This window comes from Girardinichthys multiradiatus, chromosome 6 (assembly GCF_021462225.1).
Source record: "Girardinichthys multiradiatus isolate DD_20200921_A chromosome 6, DD_fGirMul_XY1, whole genome shotgun sequence".
In the NCBI taxonomy this organism is placed as follows: Eukaryota; Metazoa; Chordata; class Actinopteri; order Cyprinodontiformes; family Goodeidae; genus Girardinichthys; species Girardinichthys multiradiatus.
In genome coordinates, this window is record NC_061799.1 from 23,717,756 (window position 1) to 23,740,569 (window position 22,814).

The 22,814-nt window shown below is 41.9% G+C and overlaps 1 protein-coding gene across 8 annotated transcripts in view; it reads right to left on the reverse strand.

The window, feature by feature from the left end:
- Positions 1 to 1,440: 1,440 nt before the first annotated feature.
- The window catches only part of clcn2a (chloride channel, voltage-sensitive 2a), an 85,948-nt gene continuing 64,574 nt past the window's right edge, over positions 1,441 to 22,814 (reverse strand). For 5 of the 8 annotated variants that reach the window (XM_047368109.1, XM_047368110.1, XM_047368104.1 and 2 more), the window contains exons 12-25: positions 21,988 to 22,090; positions 15,056 to 15,211; positions 14,440 to 14,509; positions 14,232 to 14,342; positions 13,607 to 13,820; positions 13,349 to 13,482; positions 12,341 to 12,585; positions 11,909 to 12,020; positions 9,551 to 9,597; positions 7,620 to 7,682; positions 5,954 to 5,992; positions 5,751 to 5,855; positions 5,203 to 5,289; positions 1,441 to 5,100 (exon numbers count right to left, since the gene is read on the reverse strand). In XM_047368109.1, coding sequence (XP_047224065.1) covers positions 4,594 to 5,100; positions 5,203 to 5,289; positions 5,751 to 5,855; positions 5,954 to 5,992; positions 7,620 to 7,682; positions 9,551 to 9,597; positions 11,909 to 12,020; positions 12,341 to 12,585; positions 13,349 to 13,482; positions 13,607 to 13,820; positions 14,232 to 14,342; positions 14,440 to 14,509; positions 15,056 to 15,211; positions 21,988 to 22,090 — 1,993 coding nt within the window. In that variant the 3' untranslated portion in view covers positions 1,441 to 4,593. The remainder of the gene's footprint in view (positions 5,101 to 5,202; positions 5,290 to 5,750; positions 5,856 to 5,953; positions 5,993 to 7,619; positions 7,683 to 9,550; positions 9,598 to 11,908; positions 12,021 to 12,340; positions 12,586 to 13,348; positions 13,483 to 13,606; positions 13,821 to 14,231; positions 14,343 to 14,439; positions 14,510 to 15,055; positions 15,212 to 21,987; positions 22,091 to 22,814) is intronic. The other 3 variants (XM_047368108.1, XM_047368107.1, XM_047368106.1) reach the window with 2 other exon arrangements.

Genomic DNA, 22,814 nt, shown 5'->3' on the forward strand with positions numbered 1-22,814 from the left:
CTGGAAGCAGAGCTTCAAGAGCCACCACACACAGCTGTATCCAGGCTGTATCCAGCCCACCACTATGCCAATAACTATATCACAAACTGTCTCTCTTGAAAACTACAATTAAATTCAGGAATTGACTACAGTTTATGCATAAAAATCTAAATAACAATGAATTTTTATCATCTTTACAAGATCCAAGTATATTAGCAGTAGCAGGATAAATTGTAAATGAAATTAGATTTTAGTATGAACTATTGTTTAATTTTCTTTGTGTGAACATTGTTAAAATCCTTACTGGTCCAGTTCATACTGACCCATGCCTACTGCAGCCATTTTACAAATGATTTAAAAAAATGGCTCAAAATGAGCTGAAGCCTAAAGACAGCCATTGGAAGTATTCACACAGTTTACCCTAAAACAGCTTCTCAGGCTTTGTACAGCGGTTAAACTTCTGCTTTAGAGCTCAGGCTGGATTGAATGTACTCTAGCATAAAGAGATGTTAAATACCCATAGACCACACACAGAACAGCATTTGTCAGTGTTTGTGTGTGAGTGTGTGTGTGTGTGTATGCTCTGTACAACAGACTGCAAATCTTGCAACTAGGCCCCTCATTTTTCATGCTCTTTAAACTCACATACAGCAGCAGAAGATGTTCGGATGATGAAACAGACTCTCTGCGTCTGCCTCATGGAGACCGCCGCTGTAAAGCCACACAAGGCTCCGGCAGCAGTTGGTGAAAGATAGTAATTACAATGTGCTTTGCTGTTGGTTAGAGCCCTGTGTCCAGCTGTAGGGATCTTTGGAAGCTGCCTTTGTCACCGTTAGTATGGATCCCAGAAATAATTTTTAAGGGGCTAATCCATAGACCAGTATCTAATATCAAAACAAAGATAAATGCTGATGTCTATATACTAAATAATGCACTCTGCAATTTCCATTTACTGCATCATTTCCATTAATGTATTGCATTTCGTTTGACACATAAACCAACAACACATCTTATTATGGGTCATTGACAATGACCCCTCTTACACATATTTGTGCATTGCTCACATATAGGTAGTATGGATCAATAACATAATGTGCTTATTTAAAAAGAAAATCCTGTTATTCTGTGCTATTATTTGCTCTTTTGGTTTTCAGCCCACATTATTCACACATGAGCCGATAATATCTTGTACTTTTTGTTGGCTTCAAGTTTACAGGATCTTATTTTGGCAAATTAAATGCAGGAGTCTGGACCAGATTTAATTATGGAAAGTCTTTTCTCGCACACATGTAGACAACTGCCCTCACACACACACACCAAGCAAATATAAAGCTGTAAAGTTGGTGTCGTTAAATCCTAATGTCAACAAATGAAATTTTAAAGACTTAACACTACAAATTCTGCTAAAATGAGATGATGGGGCTTCATGTGCTGGTGGAAATGACACAAATACAGTAGACATGGTGCTGATAGATTGTTTTATCTAAATGCGCACATTTACCAAATATCAGTTTATTGACATTCCCTGAAAATGGTTTTTGTATGCCTTTTTGTGTCAGGACATGACAAAGCATCACTTGGTCTTTAACATGGCTGAAAATGTGATAATCTCAGTTAGGCTCATAATATATTATAGAGTGTCATAAATGAATTTCAACTGGGCTAAAGTGCAGAAACACTGTGTGAAAAACCAGTAACAAATGTAATGCTTTATATTAATGAAGGAACAGCTTTCAGATTACCTGAACAACAGTAAAGGTGACCACCTGATTAAAGCAGAGGTTCTGTTAACACAATGCCAAGAGGGAAAGACATCAGCAGTGGTCTCAGAGAAGCAATTATTGTAGCTTTTCCACCAATATGGAAAAAGTTAAAAAGCCTTTTAAAACAAAGTTAGAGTTTATTATTCTACAGTGAGAAAGCTCTCGGATGACAGTTTATAGTCTTGTTAGTAGTTATTCTTCAGTAAGGATATCCAGACCATGATGCTAAAAGTAACTTGGAAAATAAAATCCTAAACATAAGGGGAAAGTTTATGACAAATCAATCTTGTAAAATAAAGAAATAAACATATAAACAGAAACTGATTGAACATAAAACAACCTCTTTTCACTCTTGTATCTAAACAAACTACAAGACTTCTGGAACAATTTCCTTTGGATAAATAAGACCATATTCAAGATGTTTTGTTATAATGCAATGCACCATATTTAGTAAAACCAAACAAGCATGCCAACCCCTCACTGCAACAGTCAAGCACGGTGTTGGAGGAGGGATGATTGAGCTTGTTTAGCACAAAACCTAGACACCTGGCTATCATTGATACTTCTTGCATTAATGCCGCCCTGGGTGAGCCCCTTCTTCTAGACCCCCACCCCAACTCCCCTGTTCATTACGCAAATTATTAGAAACACATGGACATTTTGGTACAGTGCTTATACTTTGCACAGCACAACGAGGTGCAGCTTCCCATTGCCTGGACATGTAATTAAGCAAAAGAATGCTTGTTTGGGATGCAACTGACATAACATTTTTTGTTTGAGTGTTTCTGGCACGCCCCAAGCAGTGCCACCCTGGGCAGAGAATTATATCGCACAGACACAGATCTTAAATTAAAGTGTAGTAACAAATCTGACGTTATCTAAGAGCCCAACTTCACCTCACAGGACACTAATCCTTGAAAATCTACAACAGGAAGCTGAACAATAAATTAACCAAAATCTCAGTGTACGGAGTAATTGGACAATACTACTTAGTAATCCAAGACCTCAACTAGAATAAAATGCTCTGGTAGCTGAGCATGAACTAATGCCTGCAAAGTGTAATAAGTAAGGGTCACAGAAAAGACAATTACTGTGAAGTACTGGTGTTAAATTTAGTGCTTACTGGATAATTATGTAGATATTATTCACACAATGGTTCTGTATTTTGAATAAAAACTGACAATGTGTAATATGATATGAGCTGTTTTTGATCTGATGTTGTATATACCATTTTTTAGACCAGGAAAAGGCCAAAAGTATTTCTCATTTATGTATTGATGCAAAACACCTCTGAACTAAAATAGGGTGTATGCACTCTGATCGGTGACAAAATTATAACCATTAACAAATGAAGCAAAACTGATTATCTTGTGACATCTTCCCTGAAGTGCTAAGAAACCTTCCTGTTGATAGTTACAGTGCCTTGCAAAAATATTCCTCGACCCTTTTCACATTTTTCTTGTTACAGCTACAAACATTAATAAATATTAATGGGATGTTAAGTAGTAGACCAATATAAAGTAACTTGTTTTGAACTGAAAGGGAAAGGATGCAAAAATCTGAAAATGTGTGTGTGTGTGTGTATTTGTAGCCCCACCTTTCTCTGATTCCCTTAAATAAAATCTTGTTTAACCAACTGCCTCTGAAGCCACCTAATTATTAATTTATTTAGTTTTAGTGTAAATGTGCTGTGAAGATCTCAGGAAAAAAGCAGCCGTCGGGGAAAAAAAGGCCAACAAATGTCCTGTTTGCAGTTTGACCTGCAGCCATGAGAGGGACACCACAAACATATGGAAGAAGGGGCTCTGGTCAAATTAGAGCAAAACTGATCTTTCTGATCTACATGCAAAACTCTATGTTGGATGGAAAACTAACATTGCATAGCACCGAAATGGGGCAATATGCCTACACATGTCACACTTTTCATTCATAAATTCTTTTTTCCTAAAATCCCAATAAAATACATTGATGTGTGTAGTTATGACATGACAAATTGTGAAAAGATTTAGGTAGTAAAAATAGTGCAAGGAACTGCACATGGATGCTATTTTGACACTTTCCAACGGACCACTCAGATGCATTTAGCAGCCACCTCTCTAATCGGTATAGGGCCAGTCACATGAGCCAAGCCAACTACTTCAACGAAGATTACACATGAAACCCCCAAACAGCTAACAGGTTTACCCACAACTGTACTATGGAGGATTATTTTATGATCAGGAATTTATGAACGTCACAAGTATCCAGCTACTTCAGAGGGAACTTAGATGAACATCAAGGGCCAGAAGAGCCATTAACTAGTGCTTGTTGAGATTCTCTACCAACTCAGCATTGCAACCCTGCAACAATACTAATATTCCTAAATAGACACTTAACACATATTTTTAGTAAGAGCAGTGTTCTTCCCTGTTAAAGCCAAGGTGCCAATGTGACCTGGTCATCAAAATTCAACTTAGTTTTTCAGGTGTGATTTGTGAAGAGAATCTACTGCAGCCTTGTGCTTTAAAGTTTCTGACTTCACACCTTCTGATTTCATGTTTCTCATTTACAAACATTTTCAGCTGCAAACCAGGAGAAAGGAGGCTTATTTTACTTCCACATATGCATGGAACGTTCCATGTTTTCCAAGGGTTAACAAACCTTGATGTGGACATTTTGGGAAATATTGAAATATTTGGTACTTTGTAAGTGATCCGTTGACTGTTATAAAGATACAAAATTAAACCAACTTTGTCCTTTTAACAGACATTTGCTCACATCACTAGGTTAAAAACACAAGTGTCTAGGCTGGGCTGTTACAAATTTAAGAAACAAATACATTTATGAGACAACAGTATAGATAAGCATTAGGTTAGCATTCTGATTGGCCCTTGGTCTGGACAGTGCTACCCTCTCCCCCAGGTTCTGCTTGGTCCATGTTTAGAGTTGGACTCCTGTGCTCTTGCTCCACTTCGTCCGGCTCTGGTGTTGGTTCGGTGGGGTTGTGGTCACAACCTAGCTCTGATTCCTCAGTGTGAGATGGGCTACAGTCAAAAGTAAACTCTGATTGGTCCTCGGTGAATGAGGGGCTTTCCTGAAGCACGAGGTCTGACAACTGGTTATCGCTATTTTCAAACTCCAAATTAGTCTTGTCTGAGAAGCTGACGGGGACGTCGTTGAACGAAAGGTCCAGCTTTTTCGCCGCGTTTGGAGGCTTAGGTTCCCGTGGCAAGGACAGCCCTCTGTGACGCATGCACAGTTTGTGTAGTTCTGTTACCTCAGATACACTTGTGCTGTTCCCACTGTCACGGAAACTGGCCAGAGGAGGGCGTACTTTCACTCCAGTCACTGTTACAGAGCCCTCGATGGCCTTACGCAGCTGTCAATACCGAGAAACAGATAGCAGGAAAATAGAATAATAGGTTGGCATTTAAATATCAGTAAAGAGGTGCATAAAGAGAGCAAGAAATCACACACATACCTCTTTGAGAGAGACCACTCCAACCAGCCGTCCCATGCTGGTCACGTAGGCATGATCCAGGCCCAGTAGAGAGAAGATAGTGTGAGTCTGTGGGTGAGGATGAGAGGTGGGTCATGGCCTGAATACAGACTTGAAAGGGACTCATTTACATTTTGCATCTGGGCTGTGTGAACTGTGTGCAGGGCTGTGTGCAGGGATGGGACTACATTGTAATTTTGGTTCTCAAGATGGTCACTGAGTCAGATCAGGCAGTCTTAGACTTCTACCACACAATCAAATTAGATGAACCTTGTGTGCTCAAGAAATTTTTCATAACAGTGCAATGTGAATGTAAACATAGTGATTTTACAGAAATTATGTTGAAAGCAATTTAAGGATTTCTCCCAGAATACAGGGACATGAACATGTTATGCAGGCTCAGTAAAATAAGAGCACCCATTTCCAAAGGGGTTACATCAAATACAAACCTTTTTCCAAGTATTAATACTACAGTTCTGCAAGTTAAATTTAAATCACATGGCATTAAAGGTTTTTAATTAATTCTGTACCTTATGCAGTGATGTTTGCTCCACCAGCTGGAAGGGGGCGGGATCAATCTTGCAGTTCTTGAAATCCACCAGCTGATCGAGCTGCTGATCCTCCCACTCTGCTATCTGCAGAAGGATAGAAGACCAAGATAAAAACACAGCAAATATAAAATATCTGAATTATAGAAGTCCTTATTAATGTCTTCCGACTGTTCAAGCCTCACGTCTGAGGGAGTCATGCAGTCTTCCACTTCAGCAGACTCCTGAAAATAAAAAAAGTAAGACAGTTAGTCTTTTTTAACCTTTAAAACAATATACCCTGTAAAAACATCCCATAGAACTTTACAAAGAAGCAGCTGGCTTTAATTTGAGCTTTGTGTAAGTGTAGTAAGTTTCAAGTTGAACACCGATGTGCTGTATTTTAGAGTGCATTTCAGAAGTAATTGCACCTTAAGACCATTTTCATGTTTTGTCATATAATAACCATAAAAGTCAATGTATTTTGTTGGGATATTTTCTCAATAATTGGAATTCAGTCATGCTGAGTAAAGTGTATTAATAAACTGAATTAAATACCTTGTAGAGCCACTTTTCACTGTGGCAGCCACAAGTCTTTTGAGGTACATCTACCAGTATTGTAGGTCAAGAGTCTGAAATGTTTGCCGATTCTTTTTTGCAAAATAGCTCAAGCTCAGGCAGATTGGATGAAAAGTCTCTATTCGAACACTAATACATTTTTATGTATAAGCTATTCAATAGTGCAGCAGCTCTGGCCATATGTTTAGGGTTGTTGTCCTGCTGGAAGAGAACCTCTGCCCCAGTCTCAAGTATTTTGCTGCCTCTTACAGGTGTTCTTCAAGGTGTTCTCCATCCATCGTGTCATCAAATTACTAGCTTTCCTGTCCCTGCTAAAGAAAAGCATCCCCACAACATGACGCTGCCACCATTATTTTGAACAATAAAGATGGTGTTTTCAGGGCGATGTGCAGTGATAATATTCTGCCACAAATAGTGTTTTGCACGTATGCTAAACACATAATTTTTGTTCTAATCTGACCGGAGAAGTTTTTTCCACATGCTCGCCATGCCCCCTATATGGTGTATATTTTAAAGACATCCTCAGGTCTCAGGAAAACAACCTTGGACATCAGATCAAACGGCTTCAGACTTAAGGGCCTCAGAAATGGCATCAGAGAAAAAGGTCTCAGACACTTGTGCCTCAGAGAGAAAAGCCTGCGGCAGGTGATGCAAATATGTCATCAACGTGCGACAGGGGCAAAATATGAGGTTAATAATGTCAGCAAAAAACTGCTCAGACCTGTTACGCAGAAATCTGAAACCGTGTGATCTGATGTCTGAGGATGTTTTCCTGAGACCCGAGGATGTCCTAAAATATACACCGTACCTCTACATGGCAAATGGGTGGATTCTTTTCACAGTTTAATCAACTTTTAAAAGTAAATCTGTTGCATTGGATTTTATTTAAGGGTATCAGAGTAAAAGGGGCTTTAGAAAAATGCTAGTTTTAGATTTTTATTTGTTGTTCGACATACACTATATCATGATTGTCTCTCACGTTAAACCACAATGAAAAATGTTTGTGGTTGTAAAGTGACAAAATGTGGAAAAGTTCTAGGGGTATGAAAACCACTGTACAAATTTAACAATGCAGGTGAAGAAATATAATGACACTGAACAAATATTATCAGCAGTTGGAGTGAAAACATATGGATGCATGAACATCTTGATCACTCTCTCTCTCTCTGTGTAAAGAGCCACTCTGATGCTTTTGGTTCGAGGACCACAAATATTTAGCTTCAGCACTTACTATGAGCACGTTGCAAGGCAACAGTTACTAAGCAACAGTATCTAGGCGGCAGACAGTCTTACCGCCATGGAGATCCTCACTCGTTTGGGCTTTGTTTTGTCAGGAGAGGCCGGCCCGTCCGGACTCTTCCAGCCGGGGGAGAGAAGGCATCACGGCACAAAATTAACGCAAGGTTCAGATAAAGCGGACAGTTTTTAACCCTCTGAACATGGCAGGGCTGAAGCATTGGGTTTCAGCCAGACTTCTGCAGGGAAGATGTCTCTGAAAGGCTATAATTACTGCACCACAGATGAAGATGAGGGCACACAATCTTTATGAGACAATTTTAATGCAGCACCTAATGTTAGATACACATTCATCATAAATGCACTAATCATGCTACGTTTTAATGTATTTAATCCCGCTTAAACAACTATTATAGAAGAAAAGAAATAAACATATAACTACTTTTTTCAGAAGAACTAACACCTTACCTAAATAAAGGCCCAAATAGAGAATTAATTAAACCTGCAATTTAGATTTGTCAAACTAATAACAACTCTTTCTTTTTGCAGCACTTTAGAAAAATACATATACAACATAAAAAGCTCCAAGTTCAAATTTGAGATGTATGGCCTAAATGTCAATGTTTCCTATCTCTTTTATATTGTTTATTTTAAGATACACTTCACATATTAAAGCAGTGGTGGCTCCTCTTTATTTACATGATGAAAGGTTTGTGTTTTAAGCCAAATGACTAAACAGGGAATTATAATTTGGATTTGTTTGATTAGTGTAGTTCAATTATTCTTCTTATTATTCTAATTGTTATTATTAACTGAAAATAACATTTAAATGTTTTATTGATGGTAATTAAATAAATAAAAATATGTTTGATAACAGTATTAGATTATTAAAGATTAATTTATGAGTATATTTAGTTCCCTTCACAGTTATTTGCTCTCCTGGGAAAGATGCATAAAATTGCTAAAACTAATACCTTAATGCTCCTGTAATTGTTGTTGCAGTAGCATAGTCTCACATTATAACAATTTGAAATACCCAACCTTTAATTTCAGTACATCATGTCCAGATGGGGGAAAGAAATCGCACATTTAGACATAAGTGTTTCACATAATCATTGGTGACACAATTACTGTCACCCCAACAGTTCATCAAAAATGAATGTCATAGAAGCATTTTTGCAATTTATATTTTTGTTTTTATAGGGTAATTAGAATTTCTACAAACGTCTAGTAAGTAATCAACAGCTTTCGCTCATCACTTGAAACACAGAAATATTATTCTTAGTTACTGGTCACTAGGATGGACAAGGACCCAAAAGTTACCTTGCATCACATAGTAAGAAGGATAGTAAATGAGGTAGCATACAGCCTACAAAATCTACTGGAACCATGTGCTTTGGTCAGGTGAATCTAAGAATAAACTTTCCTGTGTTAGGAATAACCTTGCTTACTATTACTTATAGATGAGCTTTTACACACAGACCAGAATGATAAAGTATAAATACTAATGTTTTCACTTTTCTTAGAATAGGATAATCATCCTCAGTGACCTACAGTTTGACATAAAGTTTAGTGCTTTGTTTGGCAGATCTCGTGGATTTTAACAGTGTTTGCTTGCAAAGCATTGAGTTTATTATTCCTGATAAGCTTCTGCATCAGCAAAGATGAAGAAGTCAAAGACAGATCAATGGTTGCCTCATTGTGTGGCTCCGTCTCTGCCAGAAATGTAACTAAATTGAACTGAAATGAAAGGTGTTGGAAGACTGGCAGTGAGTGTACTGTGCAGTTTTAAGGTGCAGTCACAGAGGTCAGAACTGTGCAAAACGACAACAGAATGACATCACACTGCAAAGCTCTGCTGTCTTTGGGTGAGTCCTATCTGACAGCAACAGGACAGCAACAAGAGCGCACACTTCCTTTCACACAGAGCATGTCACACTCTTCCTTCCACAAAAAGCTCACACCTAAGTAAACTCAGTTTTTCTCACCTCCAGCAGCTCCTTGTCTGGATCAGCACAGGAGAGGGTCTGTGAGCCTGACAGAAAAAAACAAAACAGATTTCATCAAATCTGCTTTTGATTCCTTGCAAAAGTGTTCATGCCCCTTAACCCGTTTCATCTTTTGTCACGTCACAAACTGAAATTTATTATTTTGGGAATATGTGACAGAATAACACAAAGTAGCACATAACCTCGAAGTGCAAGGAAAATTATCCATTGTTTTCAAGATTTTTTAGAAATAAAAAAGTGGGGTGCGCATTTGATTTTAGCTGCCTGAGTCAATACTCCCACCCTTTGCTGCAATTACAGCAGCAACGTTTTGGTTATTTCCCTACCAGCTTTTTACATCTAGAGACTGGGATGTTTGTGCATTCTTCTCTGCAAAACAGCTTAGTTTGATAACATCTTTAAACAGCAATGTTCAAGTCTTTCCAAGTCTGATTCTAAAATGGATTTAGGTTTAAACCTTGACTGAACTGTTCTAACAAAGGAACATGCTTTGATCTAAACCATTCTAATGTAGCTTTGGCTGTAATTTTAGGATAGTTGTAATGCTGGAAGGTGAACATCTGCTCCCAGTCTCAAGTCTTTTGCAGCCTCTCATGGGTTTTCCTTCAGAAGATGGCCCTGTCTTTAGCTCCATCTGTCTTTTCATTACCCCTGAACAACTTTCCTGGAATTGTCTGAACGGTGCTCTGTGAGATGTTTAAAGCTTGAGATATTGAGATGTCAACTTAGGCCTACACTTCATCCTGCAACACCTCGACCATCCAGGGACATACGCCAGGATCCTGTTTGTAGACTTCAGCTCGGCCTTCAACACCATCATACCAGACATCCTCCACCAGAAGCTCACACAGCTCAACGTCCCAGCCTCCACCTGTCAGTGGATCAACAGCTTCCTGACGGACCAACAGTAGCAGGTGAGACTGGGGAGCATCTTCTCCTGAACCAGATCAATAAGTACTGGTGCCCCCCAGGCGTGTGTTCTATCCCCACTCCTCTTCTCCCTGTACAGAAATGACTGCACCTCATCGGACTCGTCCGTGAAACTCCTGAAGTTTGCAGACGACACCACTGTCATTGGTCTGATCCAGGATGGTGATGAGTCTGCATACAGACAGCAGGTGGATCGGCTGGTACACTGGTGCGGTCAGGACTACCTTGAACTGAACCCACTCAAGGCTGTGGAAATGGTGGTGGACCTTCGGAGAACACCACCCCCATACACCCCCCTCACCATCCTCAACAACACTGTATCGGCTGTGGACCACTTCAGGTTCCTAGGAACCATCATCTCTGAGGACCTGAGATGGTCTTCACACATAGACACTGTTCGAAAGAAGGCCCAGCAGAGACTGTACTTCCTGAGGCAACTTAAGAAGTTCAACCTTCCACAGGAGGTGTTGATCATCTTCTACACTGCCATCATTCAATCTGTCCTGTCTTCATCCATCTCAGTGTGGTTTGGCTCATCCACAAAACAGGACAGATCCAGACTGCAACGAATAATCAGGACTGCAGAGAGAATAATCAGGACTGACCTTCCCTCCATCCAGGACTTATACAGGTCTAGGGTCAGGAAAAGAGCTGCTAAAATCTCTGCAGACCCCACACACCCTGCACATAAACTGTTCAGAGTTTTACCTTCAGGCCGCCGCTACAGAGCACTGTTTACTAAAACCAGCCGCCACAGAGACAGTTTCTTCCCCCAGGCTGTTTCTCTGTTGAACATTTAATAGAGTACCAAACAACAGCATACAGATGTTGCAAATGCACCTTTTTATTTTATATATGTGTATATTGTATATTGTATATATGTATATTGCAAAAACAAAACCAGAGAGCAAAGTGTACCGGAGTCAAATTCCTTGTTTGTATGCACGAACTTGGCAATAAAGCTGATTCTGATTCTGATTTTGCTTTAAACTTGTTCTCAACTTTATCCCTGATCTGTCGTTTGTCTTCATTGGCCTTCATGATGTTGTTTGTTAACTAATATCTTTTTTACAAACATCTGATATCTTATTAGAACAACTGTTTCTATAATGAAATTAGATTACACACAGGTGAACTGTATTTGACTTCTGAAGGCAAGTGGTTGTTCTGGATTTAAGTGTATCAGAGTGAAAGGTGTTGAGTACAAATGCATGCCTATACTTCACATTAAACCACTACTTTGTGGCGGTCCACACACAAAGTCCCGATAAAATACATTAAACCTTTGTGGTTATAACATAAAAAAATGTGAATAAGTCTCAGGGGTTTCAATCCCTTTGCAAGGCAGCATAGAATTACATTTTCCTGTTCTCGGTGTTTCTGTGGCTTCTTGATTAAGATACATACTATTTGGCGTCTCTGCATCACTGATGGCTGACACAGTTTTCAAGGCAGATTTCAGAGGAAGCTGAGCATTAGAAACCACCGGGCTGAAGGAGGAAGACTCCTCTGTGGAGATCTGCATGGACAATACATTAACAGGAGAGGCCAGACACAGATACATGCATACAAATTGACAAAAGCACATAGATAGACCAAGCACAGGCACAAAAACAGGACAGCACAGGTAAAGGCACAGACAACAGAGACACAAAAAAGAGATGTTAATGGAAAAGTATTAATATTTTACATTTGTATATGTTTAAAAACACTTACCACAACAAAAATCCAAAATATCCATCTGTGCCTTTACCTACTGCTACATGCTTCACTCACTGTTTCTGATCTACTTCTAGTCTACTGCTACAACCCACCCCGGCGCCCCCGGACGCCTCACACCTGCTGGGTGCTCACCAGGAAGCGGACAACTTGGCGAGCACTGGTGTTGGTGGGAGTGTTGAGGTGAACGTGGGCGCAAGGGGAGCTGGGGGTGCTGTCAGAGGTCAGACTAGGCAGGGGATCATGAGCGCCGTTGTCCTGGGCCAGCTGACGAAGGTACTCAAGCCTCCGCTGGCGGCTCAGCTGAAGAGACAGGAGGGACTGGAGCTGCAGTCGTTCTATTGAGCCCAGCAAGATCATGGAGTCTGATGGAGAAGATAAACAGATCAATCCATCAGGATTTAAATCGCCAGATAGAATAAAATATTACATGTTAGCTCATAAAATGGAGTCATGTTTCAATTTTTCGCTTTTCCTACAAGCATCTACTTCCTATTACCTGGCATTACAGATATTTTCACAGGGATATAATGATTGACTGAGATGGAGACCACACAGAGAGCTAATTATTGTTGGCAAGTGGTCGCTCAGTTGTGCAGCAAATGCTAAAAGTAAATTAGGTTCAGGTCAGGCTGGAGGAAAGAAAGCTGTCTGCTGGAGGGTCATATTGCTTTATATACCAGCTCAGCTGTGGTAAATAGGAGGAATTATCATCCTTCTAGTTTGGAGTGACAAAGAACACGCAAACGTTGCGCAAAAGAAGAAAAAACCATAATAGTCAAATGTGTTAGACTTTCCTTCCTGCAGCATATATAGAACAAACAAATACATAATATGCATTAATATTTGACAATTTAATAGTCTATTAAATTGTCAAATATTAATAGTCTAATATTGCAGTTTAACAGTAAAATTATGTAGAAATCCTAAGCGCTTCTGGTTAATTTATGCTTGCAATCGTTTAATGAAAAGGAAACAACAACCTTTGTGAAGGAGTGGTACAATACATATGGTCCTAATTGGCCTCTTAACCTGAAAACAATACAAAAGTTCTAAAGAAAATCTAAAGATCCTGGCCAGGGCTGAGCTCCCACTGTTCCAATCAAGAAAAAAATTATAAAAACTTACCTCTACATTCAACCAGGGCAAGTGTTTTAAGATGCCCGGTCAAAAGCATCTCTTGGAGGTCTCTGTATGTAGAATTCAGAGTGATGAAGCGCACATCTCGGACCATGATATCCTCCACACGGATATTATACTTCCTAAATCATGCAAAAAAGGTTAATAGCTTGGTGATGGGAAGAGTGAGATAAAAAATGCAAATGAATACAAAACAAATGAGGGCTCATAATCACTTTAAAAGCAAGCAAAAAAGACCAAACTCACTCATGGTGTCCCATCCCCAGCTCTGGCAGATATGGAAGTTTCTTGATGCGAATGATGGAGTCGTACAGGGATGGTTGGAGCGCCTGTGCCACGGCGTTGGCCAGGATCACAGCGATCATTACTGGCAAGATATGGGAGATCTGACCGGTCAGCTCAAACACAATGACCGCTGTGGATACAGTGTGAGTGACCGCTCCAGAGAGCGCTGCGGCTCCTGGACAGAGGAAATCAGAAGCAGATATATTTTTGTGTCGTATAAATTTATATACGTCTTCTTAAATCTGTACAGTTACATATGAAATCTGGCAATGACATTGAGAACAGGATTTTTGCAAGTGATTGCTCCTTCTCCAAACAATTCTCATTTAAAACATGGCTTTCTTATTACATGTTGTACTTTTCAATTTTACTTTAATTCATAATGTTAATGTTTTAGATCATTGCAGTAATCATTGCGAATCCTATCTTGATGTTGTGCTATGCCAAATGTAACATTTGGGGCCTGCAAAATTTGCTAAAGCCTAAAGGCTTAAAGTCACGCAAAACACACAAATATGGAGAAATGGGTATAAAATGCAATGCAGAAGGAAATACAGAGTATAAAAACTGACTTATAGCAACTCACCAACTACAGCATAACCACCAGGAACTATAGGATAAACACTGCCATCTGCGTGGATGCCATCGGGAAACATAGCTGCCATGATTTCTCCAACTAATCTGCCAAATGCTGCGCCTGTCAGTCAACAACAGACACAGAATGACGTTTATAGTTAAAGTGTAAAATTAGCATCTCCCTGGAAACCAAGAAAAAATGCTAAATATTTATTCACCAATAAGAAAGACAGGCATGAAGGCTCCACATGGGACAGGCATGGTAGTGGCTACAGCAGACATCCAAAACTGAAATAGAGAAAAGTTTGGGTTACAAAATAACATTTTTGAGTTTTACACCTAAAGTGGAGAGTTTTAGGCAAAGTCCTAATTCACTATAAATACCTTGTCACCAGTAAAACAGTGAATGGTATTAGTCTTGGTCAGAGGCTGTGGCTTTAGAATTTATTATGTACCTGCAAATAACTTAATTAGCTTAAAATATGTATTTCATGTGAAACCCCACTTTCACTATGTTCCTCCCCTGGCACAAAATGATCTATCAGCTACATTTCAATATTGTCACATTAGCACATGGTTTCAGCACAGGTAAAGTTGTGTAGTTGAAATCTAAGGAGCAGAGTGGTTGGTATAAAAGAGGGTCAGATTTGCAGATTTGTTTACCTCTATAGACATTTGAGGTCATGCGTATTGCAGCAGAAAGAACATATTTTCCAGATGATCAAGAATTTGAAGGTTCAAGGCTCAGTTGCAGTGAAAAAAAAAGACTTCAGGACATCCAAGACTGTTCAGCAGGTAAAACTTTCCACGCAGCATTCAGTGTTGAAGTCTTACCTTCATGATAATGAAGAGGATGAGCGTGATGAAGACATTGACCTGGGGGTGTTTCCAGGCATGATGGTGGCTGATGTAGTCAAATTCCTCAGCTACACCCTGGCGACACCAGGTGTGGTTGTCGAACAAAGCAACCAGAGACTCGTGCTGCGTCAACTGACAAACAGGTAAACTGTCAGAACGGACTTCAATCCAGTCATGTCTGACAGAAACAAACCTTGATTGGAATATATAGATGTAGCTGTGGTACAAGGACAAGTCCTTGCAAAGAATATGTAATATAATTTTTTATTTATAAATAAATTAAAAAGAGAATTAAAACACTTGTTTTTTCAGCAAATAGCCAAATACTGTAGAGAAAACATTTCTTAAGTTTAGGTACAATTATTGCAATTACTGCCTTCTTTCTGATCTGGTAAAGGACAGTAAAAATGATTCTTTTTTCTTTCTTTCTTTCTTTCAACTTTTCCTGTTTTAAGTCAGATAAGAAGAGAAAACATTTTTATTATCTAAATTCCCAAATAATAGGTGGGGATTTTTTTAAAACTATTCTTAAATTAATTTCTTCAAAACTAGAAGAAAACATAAATTAAGCAAGCTATATCTTTTAAAAATGTGAAGATAAGAAACAAATATTTTTTCTTTTGGCAGCTTTTAAGATTAATTCACAACATCTGAGTTAATTAGAGGCAAAGCACAAGCACATTGTTTCCTTATGTGACATCATGGAATAATCAAAATAAATCAACCCTAGAACAAAAGACCTTATGAAGATTCCGGCTGAAGTTGGTAAAAGAGTGTCAGTATCCACTGTGGAACTAGTCCTGAAAGACCACTCAGCAGGAAGAAGCAATGACTCCAAAATCAACATAAAAAACAAACCATTTCAGAACATGTCCTGTGGTCTGTTTAAACTAAAGCCTTTGACCACCATTGTTACTTCTAGAGGAGAAATGGGGGATATTGAAATCCTGAGAACATAAGGTCCTGAGATCACAAATGTAAATTGCGGGTTAGGCAGCATCATGCTAGGGTTTTGTAGTGGGGAGGAACTTGTGCATGTCACAAAATAGATAGAAATACTAAAGCAATATGAAAGCAAGAAAACAGTCATAAGTTCAAGTTTACGTTTTAAATGGACTATGACTCTAAGTATACAGCTAAATTAGTCACAAAGTGGCTTAAGGACAGCAAAGCTGATGTTATGGAGTAGCTATCACAGCCTGACCTCAGTTCAATAGTAACCTGACTCAGTTACAGCAGTTTGGTCAGGGGGAATGGGCCAAAATTACAGTAAACTGCTGTAAAAAGCTTGTGAGAAGACGTTTTCAAAATGAGGGGAGATCCTTCCATGTATCTATACAGAAATTAATTAAACTCTCATAATTAGAGCAATGAAATATACAGCACTAAATGTTCACATTTTAAATCTATCAAGTCTGGGGGGCCCATTTGGTGTATGTTTTAATTCTTCTTTCTTTTGCAGAAGTGTATCACTATGATTGAGTTTAACAACGATCACATATGATGAAATGAGAGCCTAATCTTTAGAGTATCAAATAAATAATGATTATATTACATGGATAAGATGTCATGAAACAGTAAAATGAGTATATCTTCGCACTCTGGAACTGAGGACTGAAGAGGCCTGTATGTAGTCACACATTAACTGTGACTGTCTTATCTTTTTCAGAAGTAGAAATCTACAAGTATAATCAAAGAAAAATGTATGGTGATTTTCTATTTTTCTACAATTATTAAATGTAATGAAGAGGGGTAATGTTAATCAATTGTCATGTATGAATAAAAATGAGGTGATGTTTTTTTTTTTTTTAGCTGTAACTGGTGTGAGAGCAATAAGCGGAGAAATAGTGTATTAGAAAGCTTGAGGCTGAACAGATAAGGAGGGCATCATGGCCTGGGAGTCATAACATCAGGATGGGTGGGGCAGATGAGAGCCAGCTTCATGGGAACTGGGCATGGATGGAAGGTCAACGAGCAATCTCAAGTCATAACAAGCATGGGAGCGAGAAACAAGAAGCTAGGTGCACGCTGTTTTTCATCAGTCTGAAGTTCGAAAAACAGGCAAAAGTCATAACACAGAGAGCCAGCTGCGGATTGTTTACGACTCTGTCTACGGAGGCTGGGAGACAGCACCAAAAAGTCACGGCGACCGCGTAACTCAATGATGGCAAAGCTTGCCCGGCAACAGGGGATGAGCAGTGAGGCTATCTGCACTATTAAAATTGTGCCAAAGAAAGAAACAGGGTAGTTTCCTCGCAGAAGACCAGCGAACAAGATCGGATGGAGAAAGAAGCTACAGATGAATCAGAAGACTGGAGACGCAGCCCCACTGGCAATTCTGCATTATAAAGAGGATCAACCCGTGTGCCCTGAAGAGCTGCAACTCAAAATTGAGAATCGGAATTTCATCTGCTGCATTTTTACCAAGACAACTGAAGTGAACTTGGTCAGTGAACAACAAATTGCTCTAAGTTTCAGGCTTCTGGAAGTCCTGAACCAACCTCAATTACACCTCAAAGGTTTCCTTCAACTATTCAGCCTTTGGAAGCTACTGACTTTTGAAACATATGCCAACAAAGTTTCTGTTTACTCGTACCCGTCGTCTTCCGCTTATCCGGGACCGGGTCGCGGGGGCAGCAGACTCAGCAGAGACGCCCAGACGTCCCTCTCTCCAGACACCTCCTCCAGTTCCTCCAGGGGGAGCCCAAGGCGTTCCCAGGCCAGCCGAGAGACATAGTCCCTCCAGCGTGTCCTGGGCCGTCCCCTGGGCCTCCTCCCGGTGGGACGTGCCTGGAACACCTCCCGAGGAAGGCGTCCAGGAGGCATCCGGTATAGATGCCCGAGCCACCTCAACTGGCTCCTCTCGATGTGGAGCAGCAGCGGCTCTACTCCGAGCCCCTCCCGGATGGCCGAGCTCTTCACCCTATCTCTAAGGGAGTGCCCGGCCACCCTACGGAGGAAGCTCATTTCAGCCGCTTGTATCCGGGATCTCGTTCTTTCGGTCATGACCCAAAGTTCATGGCCATAGGTGAGGGTAGGAACGTAGACCGACCGGTAAATTGAGAGCTTTGATTTTCGGCTCAGCTCTCTCTTCACCACAACGGACACAGCGCCCCCGTTACTGTGGCAGCCGCACCGATCCGTCTGTCGATCTCCCGCTCCATTCTTCCCTCACTCGTGAACAAGACCCCGAGATACTTAAACTCATCCACTTGAGGCAGGAACTCCCCTCCAACCTGAAGACGACAAGCCACCCGTTTTCGGTCGAGTACCATGGCCTCGGACTTGGAGGAGCTGATCCTCATCCCAGCCGCTTCACACTCGGCTGCGAACCGCCACAGCGCATGCTGTAGGTCTTGGCTAGAGGGGGCCAGCAGGACCATGTCATCCGCAAAAAGAAGAGACGAAATCCACTGGTCCCCAAACCAGACCCCCTCCGGCCCTTGGCTGCGTCTAGAAATCCTGTCCATAAAAGCTATGAACAGGACCAGTGACAAAGGGCAGCCCTGCCGGAGTCCAACATGCACCGGGAATAGGTCCGACTTAGTGCCGGCAATGCGGACCAAACTCCTGCTTCGCTCGTACAGGGACCGGATGGCCCCTAATAAAGGGCCCCCGATTCCATACTCCTAGAGCAACCCCCACAGGGCATCACGAGGGACACAGTCGAATGCCTTCTCCAGGTCCACAAAACACATGTGAACTGGTTGGGCAAACTCCCGTGAACCCTCGAGCACCCTGTAGAGGGTATAGAGCTGGTCCAGTGTTCCACGGCCGGGATGAAAACCACACTGCTCCTCCTGAAGCCGAGGTTCGACTATCGGTCGGACTCTCCTCTCCAGTACCCTGGCGTAGGCCTTACCAGGGAGGCTGAGGAGTGTGATCCCCCTGTAGTTGGAACACACCCTCCGGTCACCCTTCTTATGAAGGGGGACTGGAGCCCCACCCCAGTCTGCCAGTCCAGAGGCACTGTCCCCGATCGCCACGCAATGTTGAAGAGGCATGTCAACCATGACAGCCCTACAACATCCAGAGACTTGAGGTACTCAGGGCGGATCTCATTCACCCCCGAAGCCTTGCCACCGCGGAGCTTTTTAACCACCTCGTGACTTCAGCCTGGGTGATGAAAGAGTCCAACCCCGAGTCCCCAGCCTCTGTTTCCACCACGGAATGCGTGATGGCAGGATTGAGGAGATCCTCGAAGTACTTCTTCCACCGCCCGATAATGTCCTCAGTCGAGGTCAGTAGTCTCCCACCCCCACTATAAACAGTGTTGGCGAGGCAGTGCTTCCCCCTCCTGAGGCACCGGACGGTTTGCCAGAATCGCTTTTAGGCCAACCGGTAGTCCTTCTCCATGGCCTAACCGAACTCCTCCCAGGCCGGAGTTTTTCCCTCTGCCACAGCCCGGGCCGCAGCACGCTTGGCCTCACGGTACCCGTCAGCCGCCTCAGGAGTCCCACAAGCCAACCACAGCCGATAGGACTCCTTCTTCAGCTTGACAGCATCCCTTACTGCCGGTGTCCACCACCGGGTTCTGGGATTGCCGCCACGACAGGCACCGCAGACCTTACGGCCGCAGCCACGGGCAGCAGCATCGACAATAGATAAGGAAAACATGGTCCACTTGGACTCTATGTCTCCAACATCCCTCGGGATCTGGTCGAAGCTCTTCCGGAGGTGGGAGTTGAATACATCCCTGGCCGAGGGCTCCGCCAGGCGTTCCCAGCAGACCCTCACTATGCGCTTGGGCCTGCCAAGTCTGTCCGGCTTACTCCTCCTCCAGCGGATCCAACTCACCACCAGGTGGTGATCAGTGGACAGCTCAGCCCCTCTCTTCACCCGGGTGTCCAAAACATGCGGCCGAAGGTCTGATAATACGACAACAAAGTAAATCATCGACCTCCTGCCTAGGGTGTTCTGGTGCCAAGTGCACTGATAGACACCCTTATGTTTGAACATGGTGTTCGTTATGGACAATCCGTGACTAGCACAGAAGTCCAATAACAAAACACCACTCGGATTCAGATCGGGGAGGCCATTCCTCCCGATCACGCCTCTCCAGATGTCACTGTCGTTCCCCACGTGGGCGTTGAAGTCCCCCAGCAGAATAATGGAGTCCCTGGGAGGGGCACTATCCAGCACCCCCGACAGGGACGCCAAGAAGGCCGGGTACTCTGCACTACCACTCGGCCCGTAGGCTGAAATGATAGTCAGAGACCTCTCCCCAACCCGAAGGCGCAGGGATACGACCCTCTCATCCACTGGGGTAAACCCCAACACGAGACGGCTGAGCTGGGGGGCAACAAGCAAACCCACACCAGCCCGCCGCCTCTCCCCGTGGGCCACTCCAGAGTAGAAGAAAGTCCAACCCCTCTCAAGGAGATGGGTTCCAGAGCCCACGCAGTGCGTGGAGGTGAGCCCGACTATTTCTAGTCGATATCTCTCGACCTCCCGCACAAGCTCAGGCTCCTTCCCCCCCAGCGAGGTGACATTCCACGTCCCTAGAGCCAGCCTAAGCATCCGGGGATCAGGCCACTGAGGTCTCCACCTTCGTCCGCCACCCAATCCTCTTTGCACCGGTCCCTCACGGTTCCCCCTGCAGGTGGTGGGCCCAGTTGGGGAAAAAAAAAAAAAAGTAAGTTTTTTTAATTTTAAAAATTTAAAAAACATTTTTTTCCAACTTGACCATCAAAACCCCGAGCATCAGCGCCTGTCCACTTAGAGGAAGAAAACTGAAGATTTGCCTTTCACCCAAGAAGAAAATCACTCGTTGCTGACTGAAAAAATCATTCCATTCGGATCCATGGTGAACCTCCGTCTCCAAAGCCTCTTCAGCCTTACCAGTTTCAGCATTAGGGAAAGATAAGTTTCGTTGATTGATTTATTTCTATTATTCAAGTTATTAAGTTTTACTGATTTTTAAGCTGTTACTGACCCCTGCGAAAGCATTACTAATTAAAGAAAGCATATAAAATTCTAGATTTATTGTGGACAGTCAATTATTTGAGTCACCTTATTTTTGGGTTTTTTGTTGGTGGTAAAAAGTCTTGTTGCCTGGTTCCAAATGATTTTAGGAGGTTTTTATAGTTGCCTTAAGCCAAACTTGTTAAAACAATGCCCTTGGGTCTCGTGCCGAGCCACTAAAATCAACCTAACCCATATACCAATTGCAAGTTGTAAATTAGGGAATGAGCAGCCGTTAACAGAAGTGACTGTCGAGGAGTGGATGACTGCTGTGGGCTACTCAGTTGTCCAAGCCACCAGTTGAAGAAGGGCAAGACTTCTGGAAAAGATATGCTGTTAGAGATTAGGCGTGTCATTTCCCAACACCAGCTTCAACAGATTTTCCAGTAAACCTGCTCAGTGAGACCTTCCAGGTCTAGGGAAGTTCGGACCCTTTGGATGGAGAGCTGGATTGAGCAATCCCCTTAGAAATAGGGAAGTCGGAGGAAGGGGTTAGCTCATCGGACAACAAAAACACCTAAAAGGCAATACTACCAAATACCAAGGATACGTGTTTAAACCTAAAGACCTAAAACAGGAAAAGTTTCAATTTAATAGACAGTGAGAAAAAAGGGTTATTTGTCTTTTTATGCATTGTATGTAAATATTTGATTTCAAGTGTGAATAAAAATAATCAGAATTAGAGTTTTACATCTTTGTTTTACTGAAAAATTATACATTTTAGTGCCACTGCTATATTAAGAGCTCAGGGAGAGGGTCTAAATGTCAATAAAATGTTTTAACAGCATCTACCATCTAGGCAAATATATCGACTGTTAAACAGCCTACTAAATATGAGGAACTCAACTTGACACCAGCTCTCACTTCATTTAAAACGTCAATTTTATCACAACAACCAAGACAAGGTTCCCTTCTGTCAGAAAGGTGCAAAAATATTTTCTCACCTGTCCAGCCATGAACTGCCCAAAGCCAGGAGGAAATGTGAGCGTGGACACCAGCAGGGTGACGAGGGCGGGGTACACCAGCCGCCTGACAGGAAGAGACGGACTGTGGGGTCATTAATGGGGGTGCTCGTCATGTATGTACGCAGTCGATTCATTGCTCTATGAATAACGTCTGATGATGATGTGTGTCAAACTGACCTAATTCACACACCTACATTTCTCCAAAACACCACTATCACTGTGACACATGGTATGAAGAACAGGATGTTAAACACAAATGAGAGGGAGCAGGATCGGGGGGTTACGGTCAGAAGGTGGAAAGGTACAAAGCACAACAGCAGCAATGTGACATTTCTCAAAACACCACTGTTAACACAACAGTTTGGGCCTGATCCTCAAAAGGTTTGTGTGTACAAAACCACATGCATACCTGTTTGCGTCTGCAAAGCTGATCTACAAACCAGGTGCTAATGGGATTGCGTGTGTAAAATTAGCATAACAGCAGGTGCAAACTTTGGAGCGTGTTTGCCTTCATGAATATGCAAAACATATGATAATGACCCAAACGCTCAAATTTATTGGAGGGGGAAATGCAAATGTAATCCCTTACCATCCGCAATGCGATTTATCAAACCTGAAACGGATTGCGATGCTGTTTTTGCATCTAGATTTAGCACGTTTGAAATGCAGGTACTAACTGGGATGCAAAAATGTCTGCTGTTACTTTGGCTAGAAGGAGACATCAATAGAATGACAGATGACGGGTAGAGAGAATCTTCTGTACATGTTTTAACAGATTTGGGTTGGCAAAAATAAAAATAATAAAA